Source organism: Excalfactoria chinensis, chromosome 5, assembly GCF_039878825.1.
Source record: "Excalfactoria chinensis isolate bCotChi1 chromosome 5, bCotChi1.hap2, whole genome shotgun sequence".
In the NCBI taxonomy this organism is placed as follows: Eukaryota; Metazoa; Chordata; class Aves; order Galliformes; family Phasianidae; genus Excalfactoria; species Excalfactoria chinensis.
Window position 1 is genome coordinate 13,794,156 of NC_092829.1, and position 17,978 is coordinate 13,812,133.

A 17,978-nucleotide genomic window follows, 5' to 3' on the forward strand; every position below is an offset into this window, starting at 1 on the left:
TCCTGGCATTTATGTAACTGTTGATCTAAAGAAGCCTTAGGATGAAAAGCAGATCTTCAGAAGCTTTGTTTCTCATTGGCACTTTAACCAACAGCTCACTCTGCACTGTAGGTAACAGAACTGCATTTACCAACTGTGTAACAGCTAACTTTCCTGCAGGACACAAATGTGCGTGTCTTGTAGAGAAAGCCTTGTCACTAAATACCAAAGCTGTGTCACTGAGGTTATACAAAGGAAGATTAATGTTACTGTAAAACTAAGCAAACATTCAGTTTCCCCAGTTATGCCTTTTCAAAACAATTCAGAACCTTAATGCCTCTTACACAACAAGCTGATGCCATGGCAGTAAAGGAGAGTTGTTAACTCTTTTGTAGACTGAACTTCAATGCTCATGTAAATAGTAATCTGCCTTCTTTCAAATTAGGATTTAGGGACTGACCCTCTGTTTACAAATAGCACATAGAAATCAGCTGCACCAACAAACAGATTTTTGAGGGAAATCTTAAAAACTCTTACACCCTGTAAAGATATGTCCATAACTAAATTAAAAGGCACAATTCAACAGTCTGGCAAGTCATTATTCTGTTAAATCTTTCCTTCAGGACAGAAAACTGTTTAAGGACAGATAAATTACCAAGTATTCTACTGTCCACATTTTATTTAACTCTTTATTCAGAAGTCAGACACATCTAAATTTGAGAGTAATCAGTTTCTTGCGTTTCAGCATATTTGCTAATATTCAGTAAAATAAAGAAAAATACTGCAGTAAAATTCTAAACTAGGAAAAATTTCAGTGATAAGTTTGAACCTACACAATATGGACAGAAAGATACTTTTAATAAAGAAATGCTTAATAAAGACTGCTGAAATCTCTCATTAAGGTTGGCTGGGAAGTTCCAATCACAGTTTCTACCAGCTCGCTAGCACCAGCAGTCATCAGCATTCCCAATTCACCACACATAAGTAAGGTTTGCAGGTTTAACTGTATCAAATCTTGCTTCCTGAACTTGAGGATTCTCATTGGTTTTAACTCACTTCTTACATAACATGAGGACACAGCATCAAATTTCAATTGCTCTTAGGAGTATATGAATTGGAAGCAACTCCATGTGTAATGCACTAGCAGATCTGAGTTAATGAGAATTACCTGGAACTGAAACTGCCCTTCAAATGACTTAGAGTTCTTATTTTTATCCTTGGCCTTAAATTAAAAACAAAGCCTTTCATTTTCCTGTCTTCTCACAGAACCAAGAAGCACCTCCACAAGAAATAACTGCAATTGCTGCTGTGACTGCACCTAAATCCAATACCCTCATCTCTCCAGCCTCAAAATACGTGCTTTTTTCTCTCTCTTCCCCATGCCTTATATATATTAAAAAAGAAGCCACTCAGGACATCTGCCAATCTATTAGCAGAAAGAAAATCTCCCATTAAACAATTATCATCCCATCATCATAGCAAACAATGCATGATGCCCTCTCCCCTCACCAAGCACAGGCAGCTGCTGGCAGCTGTTCTCCAAATACATGTTGCTTCACCACAGTAACACATCAGCAAAACAGGGTAACAAGGCTTCTACTGCAAACCCTAATGACGAGCAACCTCAGCTGCTAATTTTAGAGCTGAAATTTAAGAAGTCCTTTATGCATCTTCTCTTGAATGAGATCTATTATGCACACAAAGATAAATCATCCGTGGGGATGTTGGTCGTATTTCGAAAGAAAAATTCCATTTGCAGGATGGCATTTTTTCCCATTCTTTCTTTGTCAGGCCTGCACCAGCCCGTCTAACGCATGCATTAGTATAATGCATGCAAACAGCACCATAGCTACCGGTGTACTCGTAAAGGATAGAGGCGCCGCGTGGGCTGCCCTACGCACGCTCTACGCTACGGCGCACGGCGGGCGCTGCGCAGTGACGTCACGTTGTAATGGCGGCGCCCACGGCGAGCACACGCGGCTTGGGGCGACGTTAACGGCAACCGTGCCCTTACCCTGTGACCGTGGTGAGCTCTGGGTCTGGGGGGCACCTCGGGCCTCCTACGGGTGTCGTGCGTTGTCCTCTGAGGGGCTGAAGCACCTGGCGGCGTGAGCGAATTGCTACCGGTACGTGACAGTGGGTTTCCGGGCAGGGCTGCTTCTCTTCCCCGGGGCGCCGAGAGGTCTAATTTCTATGCAGATATAACGTGCAACGGGATTCAGGGCGCTCGGTACCGGTGATTTATCACGTAGCTCTCGCGGGGTGCGCGCTGCGATTGTTGTTCATTCCGATGAGCTTCACCAAGAACAAGCGTCGTGTCCTACAGCTGGGGAGGAGGAATAACCGCGTGCATCAGTACCGGTTAGGAGCTGACCTGCTGGAGTGCAACTCCTCAGGGAAGGACCCAGGGTGGACGGCAGGATGACCGTGAGCCAGCAGTGTAACCTCGTGGCCAAGAAGTGTCATCCTAGGGAACATTAATAACAGCACAGCTGGCAGTGCGAGGTTATTACACGTGGTGGAGTCCCTGCCGCAGAGACATTCAAGGCCAGGCCGGATGGGGCTCTGACCAACCTGATCTAGCTGTGTGTGTCCCTGCTCCATTGCAGGGGAGTTGGACAAGATGACCTTTAAAGGTCTGTTCTGACTCTAAGGATTCTGTGATTTTATCCTTGCCCTCTGCTCTGTCCTGGTGAGGCCACATCTGGAGCATCGTGCCCAGTTCTGGACTCCGCAGCTCAAAAATAAACAGGGATCACTTAGAGACAGTCAAGCAGAAGGCCACAAAGATGATGCTCAGGAACGTGATTTAGCAGAGGGTTGTTAGTTAGGGTAGTATGGTTAGGTTGTGGTTGGACTCGATGATCTTAAGGTCTTTTCCAACCCGAGCGATTCTGTGATTCTATGATGAGAGGCATGGAGCTGAGAGACCTGGGGCTGTTCAGCCTGGACAAGAGAAGACTAAGAGGGGGATCTCCTCACTGTTTATAAATGTCTAAAGTGAAGGAGTCAAATAGATGGGGCCGTGTATTTCTGAATAAGTATTAAAGATAGAGGATGAAAAGGAAGGTGGTCGGTACTAATGGTGCTGAAATAAGAGCAGGTTTTTGGTTGGTGTTTGTTTGTTTGTTTGTTTGTTTTTAAGGTATGTTCAAGGCTTTTCACAGTCATAAAAAAAGGGAAAATAATTATGCTTTGTGTATTCGCTTCTTTTTAGTATTCTCAATGTAATGCTCATTCTTTTGATCTGATGCCCTGTTTTGTTTTTATTCCCTCCCAGTGTTTTTTGTTCCCTCACAGTAGGTAAAAATGAAGTTCAGAAGAGGAAGGAGATTTACATCTTCTGCTAAAATGAGGCGAAAGGGTATTGAAGTAGTGGGAAAATGGAAAACTGTGGAAATTGACCCCAATCTACTTGCTGATGAGCAGTTTAAAGATGTAGTGTGCTTGGAGGAGCTTACGGAGTACAAGCTAGTAAGTTCAGACAAAGTGGGGAAAGGAAACAAGCAGAAGAGAAAGTCTGAGGATCTTTCAGAAGAAGGAAGTGAGGAGGAAGAAGAAGCTGTCATCCCTCCTAAAAAGAAAAAGAAGTGCAAAGCTTTAAGAACCGGAGCAGATAAAAGTGATGATACCAATGCAACAGAAGTTGACGTGCAAGTTGATGAGGAGAAAAGATGCAAAGAAACAGTCAAAGGGGCAAATCATGAGGTCTGTGCACATATAGCTGAGAGCACTCCAAGCACAAAAAATGCTGCAAAGAAAAAAAAAAAGAAAAAGAAGGTAGTTAAAAATAAGACTTCTCAAGTTCAGGATGCTTTACCAACAGTAACTACTTCTAAAAAAGTAAAAAATTGGACAACAGAAGTTTTGTCTACCTCAACTGATCACAAAGCTGATGTGTCTGCATGGAGAGACCTATTTGTGCCTCAGCCAGTGCTGAAGGCCTTGAGTTCCCTGGGGTTTAGTGCTCCAACTCCTATTCAGGCATTAACTTTGCCTTCTGCCATCCGGGATAACATGGATGTTCTTGGTGCTGCAGAAACAGGTATGACTCTGTTAACCTGGTAGTACATGCAGTGAGGTTTCTATTTCCCCTCTTCAAATGCAGCTTGTTAACGATTTCTGTATGCAAGTTAAGGGCTTGTCGATTTTTCTTGTCCAATGAATTAGTAGTGGTTCATTGTAAGGACAATTTTCTGTGCTCATCGGTTACAAGGTTTTAATACTATACTTGGTAGACCATGCAAAGCTTTGAAATCCTGGTGAGTTTTTATGCTTTTGACAGAAGTCTTTTTTTTGTTATTTCTCAAATTACCTCTTATATTAGGAACTGCAAAGCGACACACTACAAAGGGCAGAATGAAGTCAGGGTCATATTTTAACAGCCCAGTTTTAATGATGTCCCTGTGTCAAGGCAAAGCAAAGAACCAGGCTTCTCTGGGTATGATTCAGTACTGGTTTGAAGCAGCAAATAGGAAAGACCATGTGCAGAGTGTTATGCATTGTGAATATGGCCTGTGATACCATAACATTATTGTAGCAAAATAGGCTCACCAGGTGCCCTGTTTGAAGTATTACATTGTTCTACCAACTGTAGAGGTATAATTTCATGTCCAGGTTTTGACCACCTGGTACTTTATTTCTTTGAGCATTGTTAGCTTTGTTTGCCATTTGTTATAGTTTCTGTTTTACCTAACAGTACTGTGAAGTCTGAGCTGCTAACTTTTTTGCTTCTCACACCTTAATTTTGTCTACTTTTACATTGCAACCTGTTTTCCCCATTAGTAAAAATGGGAAGCACAACCACAAGGTGTGTTGGTTTAAAGGTTTCTTTGACTTTCTTCTCATCTCCTATAGTTTCCTCATCTCACTGCTTGTCTTGTAAAGCCATTTACTGCTCTTAAGCATAGAGGTATAGTTACTAATTTAATATGATATGCAGTCATTTGCATTTTTATTTTAATTAGAAGCCATGCTGGTCTTATTAGGTTTTAATAAGATTGGAAAGATCCACAGGGAGTGTCTTTGAAAATGAAACTGAAAAATTAAATGGTGCTTTTGTGCTGCAAAAAGGTGCCATTTTGGTAGTGCATGAAAACAAATCCCTCTCATATCTAGCTGCAGAATAGAAATCACAGTTAGTGGTCAGCTGTGCTCTCATTGTCCTAATGTTGCATAACCCTGAGCTAGTTTGCTCATTTATTTTTCTCTCTTATGAGAGAAAGTCTGGTTGCCTCCTAAAAGCCCAGTTGGTCATCAGTGTTCCTGCAGAAACTTGAGAGATGTGAGCAACTGTCAAAGTGTTGCAGGTGGGAGAAACTGAAACACTCCTTTCTCACATCCTGCAGCTTCCCTCAGCATTAGGCCTGAGGGAGGACACTGATGGATGAAACAACTATTATTCACTTTTTGGTAGCACCATAGGAGACCATAGCAAGATGTTGATATGGCGGTGGATCCCTATGGGGATCAGACACAGAAACATCAAGGTTTCTTTCTTCTTGCAGTAAAGCTAACTAGTTCTGTTCATTACCATCTATTTATGGTGAAGAACTACTGAAGATTTTGAGTTAAGAAACCAAATTTTATCTGTAAAATTTCAGAATCTACAATCATGAGAAAGGATGTCCATTAGCTTATGCTCTCAGATCTAGAAACACCAAGGTAGACTGTTCTGGCTTTGCAGATGTGATCTGTGTATCGTGAAGATAGTGTGTTCTGTGTGATTATTTAATCTGCGAGTGAATCTAAAATCTGCAGAATGGTTCTGATTATCACTGCCAAAATCTGTTTAGGTGCAGAGCTGACATTAGCCCCACACTGGCTGCTTTGCATTTGATTCAGGATCACTAATATCAGGGTAGTGGTACTGACACAAGTGCTTTTCTCTCAATAGACAAAATGTTGTGCTGCTGTCTTTGGCAGGCAACTGTGGGTTTCTAATATGGACAATGCTGCCCAAGGAATTGAGATTTCCAGAGGACTGCTCTCCAGCAGCAGCATACTGCCAGGAATAGTGTAATAGTTTCTTGTGCTCTGCGTGCTTCTTTTATGACTAATGAACTGACATTTATGAGAAGCTTAGCTGAGGTTACTGTGTTATCAAGGTTCTCCTAACATCTCTGTTAGTGGTCGATAGTTCAGAAGGGAATACATATTAGGGATGTAATACGTATCAGGGATGTGACTCACAGTTTGGTGCATCAAACCCTGGAAATTATAGTTGGGATCACTTTTTTTTTTTCCTGACAACCTTCTTTCTAGACTGTCTTATCTATTTTAAATCAAATTTGTGTGTTTTGACTATAAAAATGTGAGCTGGTGATAGATCAAGAAGTTATAGGCTGGAATATGTCAAAATACAGTCTTGGAAAGTGGCACACGCTACTGTGAATTAAAGATGGAAGCAAATCCATCAAATACTTCCTAGTTTGTCCTTGGCCTCATTTTTTATTTCTTTACTTGGAGGGCATAGATCAGAGCTGTCAATTAGGGCATTGTATTTTCCTTACAGGCATACAATTCTTTAAAAAAATCTTGACTGAAAATGCAGCTTTTTAAAACTACGTTCATAATAAATGAATCTGCCTGGCCTGCTAGAGATAGAAAAAATACCCGTTCCTTCAGAAATACGTTATTGTTGACGTGAAGGGGATGCATCAAGAGAACAGGAACTGCAGTTCTTGCACGTTTCAGGTTTTCTAGAGATCAAGAGTTTGCGCCCATTACAGCTGTACGCTTTAAAAACAGTGTGATTGGCTGTTGCTTGTTTCATCTTTTCAAGTAACCTTCATGTTCTGTCATGCTTCATTCTGTTTGTTTCTCAGGAAGTGGCAAAACGCTTGCATTTGCGATTCCTATGATTCACTCTGTACTGGAATGGCAAAAATCAAATAGCTCAGTGAGCATAAATGACAATGTTTCTAAAAAGCCTTATCAGCATCAAGATGAAACGAGATGGGAAAATGATGATGAAGCAGAAAAACAAAAACATCAGCAGGTTGAAGACAGTGGAGATGAAGATGATGCATCTTATGCAACAGGCTCTGTGAAGGTGGAGGAAAACACTGAATATGATTCTAGCAACAAAGAACATGCTGTTGGACTCCATAAAAAGAGACCTCTTTTAGGGCTGGTCCTTACTCCTACAAGAGAATTAGCTGTGCAAGTGAAGCACCACATTGATGCAGTTGCAAAGTTTACAGGTATGTAGACCTCAGGGGCTTCATTCCAGATAACACCAAGTTTGGGTCTTGGCACTGGTGTTGAGTCAGAATATGTAACATACTGTAATGCTATAATGTGAAAGAAAGTACAGCAATAATAGTGGGGTGGCCCAATCCTAAACTGCAGTAAATGAAAGCAAGCACCAATACAACAGCCATGGACACAGAAACAAAGGAAAAAAATCTGCTTACCTTTGGAAGATCTCCAGTAGACGGGGATCTTCAGCAAGATACCCCTACCTCCACTACCAACCCTTAAATGAGGTCTGGGAAGGGATGGATCTTGGCTCCACCCCTTCAGGCTACTCAGCTCTACTGCATGCACCTGAGCTCCCCTCAGTTGGCCCTGCCTTGATTGAGTCCTACCAGGTGCTCAATCACTGATTGAAGCCATGACTTAGCATTTCCACTGTACATACTTTCTTCCACATTGTAAAGTTGGGATGGTGTTTGAAGGGTTAAGGTTCTAGTTGCTGGTATTTGAGAGGTGCATTAAGATTCTTAAATACAGGTGCATTTGGAAGCAAACAGTGTGGGACATTCTGCATTTTTTTTGTACAAATAGTTACTGGCTTGCGCTTTAGAAATATAATCAGTACTAGATATCCAGCCACAGCTATGTATGTGTCTATGTATATAATAACAACAATAAAGCCATAAATTTTAAGGTAGATTGGTAGATTATCTGATTTACCTCCAGCAGTACTTAGGCATATTGCTGGGTAACGTGTCTGATGAAATCAAATTCATCCTGCTTTCTCTTTCAAATCAAAGGTTAGCACATCTGTTAAGTGAATGAGTGAAGATGTGGAAGTACTAAAGATAGGGAGAACTGGGAATTAACTCCCTTGTTCTCCAACAGCAGCAACTGTTTATTGAAGAGGGTATGCAGTGCAGTGAACTGTTTAAGCACATCTTCCTTTGGTGTCTATGCAACCTGCTGTGCTCATCAGTCTGCAGCTGACTGCAAGGCTAATTTTAACTCGTAGCCTGAAACAATCAATTTATGTCAGTACAATTCTGATAAGTGGTACTGTTTGTATATACAAATCTACTGCCCAAGTGATGATACATTTGCTGGAGCCTGAGAGAAAACAGTTTTGATGTGTGCCTGCTTTGTCTATAATAAACTCGGAACAAATCCTCACCTAAAAAACATAGAATTATACAACAAGAAGTAGGGAAGAGAGATGTGAGGTAGCACAGATACTAGAAGAACCTTGCACAGTAGCATTGGGTTCACCACATGGGCTAGTATATCCCTTGAAGAATCAGAGGGAAATAAGCTGTGTGTGTGGTATGCACTTCCCAGAGCTGAACTCATTCTGTACCTGAAAATTCCTTAAGTCTAACTGGAGGTTTCTGTGCTACCAGTCCAGGGAATCATTAACTGGGGACTGATGTTCATATTAAGACTAGTCCATAACAAATGAGCAGTTATTAGTAAAATGGACATTCCTCAGTCCTATTCTTAGAGGAATCTGCTGGTTATTGTTAACAGTAACGTTCTTATAGAATCATGGAATCACAAGGTTGGAAAGGACCTACAAGATCATGTAGTCCAACTGTCCTCCCATTACCCTTTCTACCACAAGCCTCTAAGTCATATCTCATAGCTCCTCATCCAGACACCTCTTGAACACTGCCTGGGATGGTGATTCCACCACCTCCCTGGGCAGCCATTCCAGTGCCTGACCACTCTCTGAGAGAAAAAGTTTTCCCTCATGTCTAATCTAAACCTCTTCTGGTACAACCTCAGGTCCTGTTTGTTGCCTGGGAGCAGAGGCCAAACCTCTCCTCATCACAGCCTCCCTTCAGAAAGTTGTAGAGTGCAATGAGGTCTCCCCTGAGCCTCCTCTTCTCCAGACTAAACAATCCCAGCTCCCTCTGCCGCTCCTCTTAAGACTTGTGCTCCAGACCCCTCACCAGTTTTGTTGCCCATCTCTAGACAAATCAGAACCTCAGTGTCTTTCTCCTGTACTGAGGGGATCAAAACTGAACACAACACTTGAGGTGCAGCCTCACCACTGCTGAGTACAGGGGAATGATTACCTCCCTGCAGATCGTGCTATTTCTAATGCAGGCTTGTTCACGTAGACGCAATCAACAATATTCTGAAGTACAGTTAATCAAAACTAAGAGCTGTGGAGGTCATATATGATTCTTGCAACTTTTGGAAGACAGGTTACTGTATGCACTGGAAGAAGGAATTTTGGCTTTGGTTTTGGTATTTTGGGGCATCTTCCTATAATGAGAATTACTTTGTAAAGTTGACATCATTGCCATCAAGTTTTCAGTGGTGTATAGAACTTAACCAATTTCTTGGCTGAGATGCTTAATGCTAATTGCGATACAGATATTTGTGAGTTGGATATATGTAAACATACTGATAAATCAGACAAAGACTATTATCTTTATCTCCTAGGTATTAAGACTGCTATTCTAGTTGGAGGCATGGCAGCGCAGAAACAAGAACGTGTACTGAATCGCAAGCCAGAAATTGTGATAGCAACCCCAGGACGTCTGTGGGAGCTAATTAAAGAAAGACACCCACATCTCTCAAATCTTCGTCAGCTCAGGTAAAGTTGCCTTTTATACTAACTGCTAAATGCTGAACTGGGTGTCACTTGTGTAGTGTGATTAACTGATGAAACAATTTAAGCTTTGTAAGATAACTTATTTCTTTGCCAGAGCATTTTAGTGCAGTGCACAGTGCTTATGTTAAGAGAGGGAAATGTTAAGGTTTTTTGTTACTGACTCACCTATTTTTGATATAACAGGTTTCTAAATGAAATATGAAAGCTACTGAAGCTGTGCTAGCACATCTAGTTTTCCTTTGGGTTTTACTTGCAGAATTTTCCCTATGTGTTTGGCAGCAAAGGTTCTTTTGAAGTCTATCAGATTTGTGTTTATCTACACAACTCTATTTATACTGTGTGTTCTATTTGACAGGTGCCTTGTGATTGATGAGGCAGACCGAATGGTTGAAAGAGGTCATTTCTTGGAGCTTTCTCAGTTGCTAGAAGTCTTAAATGATTCACAATATAATCCTGAACGACAGACTTTTGTTTTTTCTGCCACTCTGACATTAGTCCATCAGACTCCCTTAAGAATTTTACAGAAGAAGAATGCTAAAAAGATAGATCAGAAGACCAAACTAGAAATGTTAATGGAAAAAGTAGGAATAAAGGGCAAACCCAAAGTGATAGACTTAACAAGGAAAGAGGCTACTGTTGAGACTCTGATGGAGACCAGAATCCATTGTGATATAAATGAGAAGGACTATTACCTATATTACTTTCTTCTCCAATATCCAGGAAGAACTATGGTCTTTGCAAACAGCATAGACTGTATAAAACGCCTCTGTTCTCTCCTCACAATCTTAAATTGTGATCCTCTTCCTTTGCATGCCAACATGCACCAGAAGCAAAGGCTAAAAAACTTAGAACGGTTTGCTGAACGAGAGAGGTAAGTTGTTTCTATGTTCTACTAGAAAAGAAAAAGAAATCACGTAAAGGGCCAGGGGGAATAAGCAAGAACAGCTCTGTTAGAAGAGGGTAATGGGTCTGGGGAGTCACCTTGGAGTCTGAATTACTCTGCAACCTGTCAGATGGTTATTGCTGAAGGATCTGTTACTTGCCCTGTTGTCAGTCATGTGCTTTTGTAACTGTATGCATACCTTCTCCCATCCTCAGCCTTGGCTCTGCAGCACCTTCTGTTGTAAGTTGGTTCATCTCACTAAGGATCAAAAAATAAATCACGTTTTGTTGGCTTAGGCTTCAGATTTTCTTAGGTGAATTAGTTTGTTGAGGGTAAAGGTAACCTAAAGCAAATGAATGCCTATCTTGGCATTTAAAGAATCTTTGGTTTATTCTGGCTTTGGATTGGTCTTTGTGAGTCAGGTTGGTGGCCTCAGCACTTCAGTAGATCAGCTGTCTGATTATGTTGGAATTTGTACCTTGGTAGCAGACTCGGGCATGAGAAATAGAGACTGTACTGTCATGACAAATCTGCAGTATCCCTTTGCAAAATGTAATATCAGTAGCCTTGGCAGAGGCAGACCAGGCATTTTCAGAATACGCTGATTTTTATGGCAAAGGGAAATCTGTGAAACCATCTATAACAGCTGCCTGCAGAATGTACGCCACAGAATTTTCTATTTATTTCTGCTTTGATCTTTGTAACCATAGGGTATGCAGTCAGATGTCATAAAATGTTAACAAATTCCTGCTGTCTACAGCTAACTTTTCCGCTGCTGGGAGATGTACTTATTGTTCTTAAACAGGTTGTTCCATACCCTAGGCAGACTTCAGTCTGTGCAACAGACTATGTAAAAGAATGACTTTGAGGGAAGCCCTTCATTCCTAAGGGTGAGGGAAAATACTAATTATCAGATCAGAATTAGCCACCTTAAATTTCTACTTTTTAATTTACTTAGAGATCTTATTTGAGTGCAGCTTGGTACTTCAGCCCCCAGAAGTGTTAATTAAATCTTTAATAGTGTGATTTCTTCAATTAGTGGTACACATAATAGTTTTTCTGTCCTGCCAAGGGACCAACTGTATCATTAATGGTATGGTCATATTAGACTAATTATACTTTTGAACTCAGTCTGGGCAGAGCACTGAAAAATGTACTGAGGGAAAGCTTTTACCCCCCTACCAAGAAGTTGGATTTGTTTGTTGAATAGTGATTTGTGCTAGCTGCTATGAATTGGGAGAGAATAAAAGCATGGGAAAACAGGATCCAGCAAAGTAGGGAATTTCATAATTGGAAACAGAATGAACCCGCTGAAGGTAACATTTACATTATTTTTGCTATTTCAAGACTGCCTGTGAGGTAATATTGGATATCATTTTCTGTATTGGCAAATGAATGGTGTAGTCCCAGCAGATGAGATAGTACAAATTTGTTTCTTAAATTGCTGCGGTAGAATTGTGGGTCATGTATTTTATGTTTCTTAGCAGATGGTTCACTCTTCAATGTTATGTTCATTAAATGTTATCACTTCCTCAGCTGTGTCCTCCTGACAACAGATGTTGCAGCTCGCGGTCTTGATATTCCCAATGTGCAGCATGTCATCCACTACCAGGTTAAATATCTTTGATGTTTTTACTTTTACTATTTTGGTTTTGAAGTAAGCTTATCTGACCGTTTTTTGATAGCAGCCCCAAAACTGTAAAGCTGCGATTCTTAGTCCTATCTTAAGAGTACAGGGGTTTCATCATCTTGCACTGTTGCTACAGTGACTGTCAGTGATACATAGTACTTTATGAATGTGTGATCATATATAAGAAATGACATAACGTACAAGATTCTCCTTGCTTTTTGCTCAACTTTAAGATCAAAAAGTGTCACGTGGCTCAGCCCTGTAATTCTTTGAGAGTCACAGTTTGTTTCCTGCTTTGCAAATGAAATGGCAGAGGGCTAGAAGGCTCATAAGGGGTTATGCCAGGAAGAATACTAGACCAGGAAACAGAAATTGTCTCTAGACAACATCTTTCATGCTTCATTCAGCTGTGTTGCATGCAATGTGTCGGGGGTATATAAAAGCAATTTATCGTAAGACCCGATGCTATCTGATAACCTCTTGGTCAAAGTATGACAAACTGCTGCTAGCCTCCCATGACCAGCTTCATGACTGATTGGTCTGAATATTTGCAGGTCCCTCGTACTTCTGAGTTGTATGTACACAGAAGTGGTAGAACAGCTCGAGCTGCCAACGAAGGCCTTAGCTTGTTGTTGATTGGCCCTGATGACTTGATCAACTTTAGGAAAATTTATAAAACCTTGCAGAAGAGTGAAGAGCTGCCATTTTTCCCAGTTGAAACAAAGTATATGACTGCAATCAAGGTAAAGAAATAAAAAAAGTCTTTGCATCCTAAGTAACTGCCTGCTTATTTACATTACTGTGTTGCCAATCACATTCTTTACAACTTTCATATGACACTGACTCTTCAGGACCTGGATTTGAAAATGAAGTTAATCACACTTTTTTTTTTTTTTTTACCCAATATTTGTGGTTTCTCCTCAATAACTGGCCCAAGAAAGGTGTCCAGATGTGAATGTCACTTATGTTTTTTTTCTTACTTGTTACATAGAGCTTCTTATTACTGGATCCCCAAAAACGGTACAGGGAAGGGGCATGTTTTTTTTCTGAAAAGTCAGGATGGCTCTGTTGAGATGTTTAAAGTCTTTGTATTGGGAAAAGACTAGAGCACGACCCTAAATGGTCTTTGTCTGTCTCTTCTTAGGTAAAGTATTGAGTTGTCTGCTTTTCTTAAACCTTTCCTATGCTGTGAGGCCTCAGCTGCCACTGAAACTTGTATCATTAAGATGTATCATTACCATGTCCAGTTTCATCATGGACATCTGAAGAAGGTATCTTCTTCAATCACAGATATCTGGGATCTTTTTAGGAAATAATGATGCCTGTATTATGTAAGGTGTCTGCTAGAACAGCAGAAAGGAACCGCAATACTGACACCTCAGGTGCATTTTAATGCACACTCTCAAACATTGATTCTGCTAGAGTGCCCCATGCTCAAACTTGATTAAAATATCTGAAATGCACTTTTGTTGCAGGAGCGGGTGAATTTGGCACGACAGATCGAGAAGGCAGAATTTTTCAATGGTCGTGCAAAGCAACATGACTCTTGGCTCCAGCAGGCTGCAGAGGCTCTTGAAGTTGATATTGATGAAGACCTTTTTATGGGCAAGTAGAAAACCTTGTAACTGATTATACCCATTACACCTGTAGCACTAGTGTGCAGGAGTGCCACTATGGCACAGAAGCAGTTAAACCTTGCAGGGCAGAAGGAGAAGCAAAAGCGTTACTACTTAGTATTCAGTATTGCTGGTGTTTTCAGAATGACTATATAGTAGGTAGTGCTGCAGTCAGTGGGGAAGATGTGATGATTATAGAAGGTCACTGCCAAGTCTACACAGCTCAGGAAAAGAACCGTTTAACTTCTAGTAACTGTCTTAAAACAGTCTAACAATGTGGTGTGTCCTGTTTGAGTCCTCTGTGTCAAAGAAGCTATATATTCACTTCTGCTTATTGCTCCCTTCACCTGTAGTCTGGCAGCAGGTCAGGAGCCTGGCAGTGCAACAGCTCTATCTAAACTTTCTAGGAGTACTTGCATAATTAGCACTCTGTTTTGACACATTCTGAGTATTCTGTACTTTGAGATGAGTTTCAAAACAGCACATCTAATCCAAGTTACTTGTGGCTCTTGAGTGAAGCACTCTGTAATTGCCACCCAGAATCTTTCCAGTTATTTAGTCTCTATTTCTTGCATAGCTTGTTGGTGACAAATTTAAGTCTCAGTCATTCCTCCCATAAATAAAATTTCCCCTCTACCAATGCAAGAGGCTGATGAAACAGGCCAGCATAAGTTCTTCTTGTGTTTTAACACTCTGTTTTTCTTCCCAAAGGAAAAAAAGCTAGTGAGCAAGAAGAAAGCCAGAAGCAAAAGATGCTGAAAGGAATGAAAAAACAACTGAAATTCATGCTGTCCCAGCCACTGTTTAAAGTCCTTATGAAAACGAAGTACCCAACACAGTTCGGGAAACTACTCCTGCCTCAGACATCAGCTGGCAATACAGAAACTGCTCTGAGTATCATATCAAAAAAACAAGCCAAGAGGAAGAAATGAGTAAAATCAAATTAGAATGAGCAAGTTCACTTGTTGCAATAGAATCAATAACTATCCCTAACAAGGCTGACAAGATATTTTGCTAGAAGACACAAAGTATCAGGATGGTGCTTTTGTCTTGGTAGTGCAGGCGCACAGCAAAACATTTATCTAAAAGGCACTGTTAGCATGGAGTTACTCTTGACTCTTGTCTTTGATTTTAGTTTTTTTTTCTTTCTCTATGTTATTAGAACTTTATTAGTTTTGGAATAGTTCTGTTCATTGCTTCTCTTTATAAGACATGTAAAAGTTACTGGGTAAAACTCACTGTAAACAAACTCTGATTAGAATTTTAATTTTCTTTTAAAGGGTGACAGGACAGTCTGGGCTGCTGACAGTTCAGATTTGGCTTGTACTGCAGTTCATAGAGAAAGGCAGCAAATATAGGTAGCATTACCAACAAGCCTATAGTTCCAGTAATGGGAGTCTTTCCCAGTTTTCTTTCTCGGCTGATGTGATTTCTCAATTCAGTTACGCACTAATTACTTTAGTCCTTTGTTAATTGGTTTCAGAACATGGGGGGAAAAAAGTCAAGGTGGCACTGGTCCAGAACTGATCTTAGGAGACTTGCAATCCAAGCAGACTTCTCAGGAATGATTATTGCTATGAAACCTTTTATTAATTAGTATCTGGGGTTGAGTCTGTGTTTGAAAGCATATTTGAATTATAACCTTTCTTTTAATGGAAATGATGTAAAATGTCACTTTTGAAGAGTACGTTCTGATAACTGTACTTGTAAATCACTTTACCTGATCAGGAAAATAATTTCTAAGAGTATTTTTTAAGCTATGTCAGAAAAAAATGTATTTTGAATTTCTGTTAAATTGTACCTGCTATAAAACGCAAAGCCTGTATCTTCTTTCAATTACTTGAGATTTCTGAGTTTTTCTTAGCTCATGCCTGTCACACTTGCAGACCAGGTGAGAGAATTCAGGATAAAACCACCCAAAAGATAAGACACAGAGACATCTGTACTGGTGGGAACACAGAGAATCTCCACCTGCCAGCACTAGACTGAGAAAAGCATTTGTGTCTCAGGTATGGAACCTCTGTCACCGCCCTGCTAGGAAGTGCGCCACTTGACTCAACTAATCAAAGAGATAGTTGTGTGTCCCCTCCCCCCACTTGCTGATTCTGGAAAAACAAGGTCTTTGCTCCTTTATAAATAATTGAACACTCCCCCTGCTCCTCTGTCCCTCAGAGGATTTTTCTCTCACTTGCTTCCTTGCATTATGGAAGAAGAACAGTGACAATTTTTATGATAAGCATACAGAGCTTATCAATTCTATATGAGGCTCTTCTTGCTTCACTGTTCATCTGATGTCCTTTGGGGTGGAAGGGGGAGTTTTTGGTGGAGAGAGGAAGGAAGAAATTGTGAGATTCTTTATTTTCACCCACATGAAAAGATGAAACAGCTTTGGAATCACTGCGACATCTGAAGAACTACACAGTTAAGAGAATGTTCCTTGAATGGAAAGCTGAAAAAGAGAACTGAGCAAAGCCAAGCACACCTTGTCTCTCCCCTGTCCCACCCTTCTACCACTAAAATCACATTCTCATGCTATGGAAAGAAAACTTGGTTGGCTTTTGCATCCACGAAAGCCTGAAGACCAGGTGGGCCTTTTCTGTACCTTGCAATATATTTTTGCTTGCAATTCGTTAGACAAAATTAAATCAGGATCCTGACACCAGTCCTTCCTTGTATGAAAATCTGCATGAGATAGGCCAGTTTGGGCAATTTATAATTCCACATGATAGCAACAAGAATTGACCTGGAAGATAGGGAGAATATTATTTCCTCTCAGAAATCATTGCTGTGAAGTTTTTCAGCTCTTCTTTCCTTGTGCTTAACAGCCTACTTATCACACTCCCACCCCTCTGTCTGGCCCTCAACCCACTGTCTTGCTGAGTCTTCCTAAGATGGAGCATGACACTTCTGCACTCCTCCTCACCTTCTTCATGCTTGCCTATGCCATGCTCTGCTGTTGGTTCTCTCCCACACTCTACTGAAGCATTCAGCATGAGTTCTCTGTTCTTAATCTACTGATGCTGCACCCCTACAGGTCCATGCTTGGACCCTAAAATATCTGTCTTAAAAAGGATACTTGACTAGCACACAGCAAGCTCTCTTTTGATTGCCTGCTTTCCCTTGTCAGTCTCTCAGGATCTGTCAGGATCTCAGGACACCCTGAGTCTTCCACCTATAGGAAGAACCCTATCGTGTCTTAAAAAATGTAAACATACATTACATAAACGTTAAAGTAGTATTGCTTAACTGTTCTCCTCCAGTGTGGAGAAGGTTGCTGCAGAAGGAGAGGGTAGCAGAGAAATCGTTTTCTCCAGCTCTAATTATTTGCCAATGTTTTACTGGTGCAAATTAGACTTGAATAATTTTACATCAAGCGCCTATGAAGAATTTAATTTCAGAACTTAATAAAATCTGTAGTAGTGAATTACCTCTGTAATGCTCTACTGGCATAACAGTTACACTAAGACCTCAAACAAGTAATGTTGTGTATTGTGGCAGCTTATGTCTACTAAAATATCCATTAATTAATAGACTTATGAGGTCTGTTTAGGGTGTAAAAGCAATCTCCAAATAGATTAATTAAGGCACAAATGCAGTATAGTATTGAAGGTGGCCAAGCTGGTACAGAGCCACCAGTACTACATAATAGAAAACTGAAACCCTAGTAGCTTCTGAGCCTTTTATTCCCTTTTATGTTGTGAATATGGGAGGCCAGTCAACTTTGTATACGGAAGAAGGAAGAGTCCCTGTGGTTTGACATCTGCCAACAAGAGTGTTTGGACAGGATCTCATCTATTGGACAGTTAAGTTTCCTGAACTTTGTAGTGTTCCTCTCTCTTCCCCTGCGTGTTAATGAAACAGCAAAGCAGAAACTGGAGAGCTGCCTTACCACATGCTAGAGCCCTGGCACACATCTCTCACATGGCATGTAGGAAATAATTTGCACCTCTCTGAGAACAGGCCAGACACCACATGATCACCATGCTCGCCACAGGGAGAGGGCATGCGTGGAGGAAACAGCAATTAAGCAGCTGATCAGGGCAAGTG

The 17,978-nt window shown here is 40.8% G+C and overlaps 1 protein-coding gene across 1 annotated transcript; it reads left to right on the forward strand.

Annotated features, from left to right (window-relative positions):
- The first annotated feature begins 1,916 nt into the window (after nt 1-1,916).
- On the forward strand, nt 1,917-15,769 carry DDX24 (DEAD-box helicase 24). Its single transcript, XM_072336946.1, has 9 exons — nt 1,917-2,105; nt 3,260-4,024; nt 6,807-7,184; nt 9,631-9,784; nt 10,158-10,673; nt 12,222-12,297; nt 12,870-13,058; nt 13,791-13,920; nt 14,643-15,769. Exons 2-9 carry the CDS (start codon nt 3,289-3,291, stop codon nt 14,861-14,863), a joined length of 2,400 nt encoding a protein of 799 aa, XP_072193047.1. The 5' UTR covers nt 1,917-2,105; nt 3,260-3,288; the 3' UTR covers nt 14,864-15,769.
- The last annotated feature ends 2,209 nt before the right edge of the window (nt 15,770-17,978 follow it).

What these genes read in the sequence shown, in the direction of transcription:
- DDX24 (XM_072336946.1), top strand. Translation starts at nt 3,289, where the DNA reads ATGAAGTTCAGAAGAGGAAGGAGATTTACATCTTCTGCTAAAATGAGG. An exon ending in TGCAGTTGCAAAGTTTACAG is followed by an intron (nt 7,185 to 9,630) that starts GTATGTAGACCT and finishes TTTATCTCCTAG; the next exon opens with GTATTAAGACTGCTATTCTA. An exon ending in AGTATATGACTGCAATCAAG is followed by an intron (nt 13,059 to 13,790) that starts GTAAAGAAATAA and finishes CTTTTGTTGCAG; the next exon opens with GAGCGGGTGAATTTGGCACG.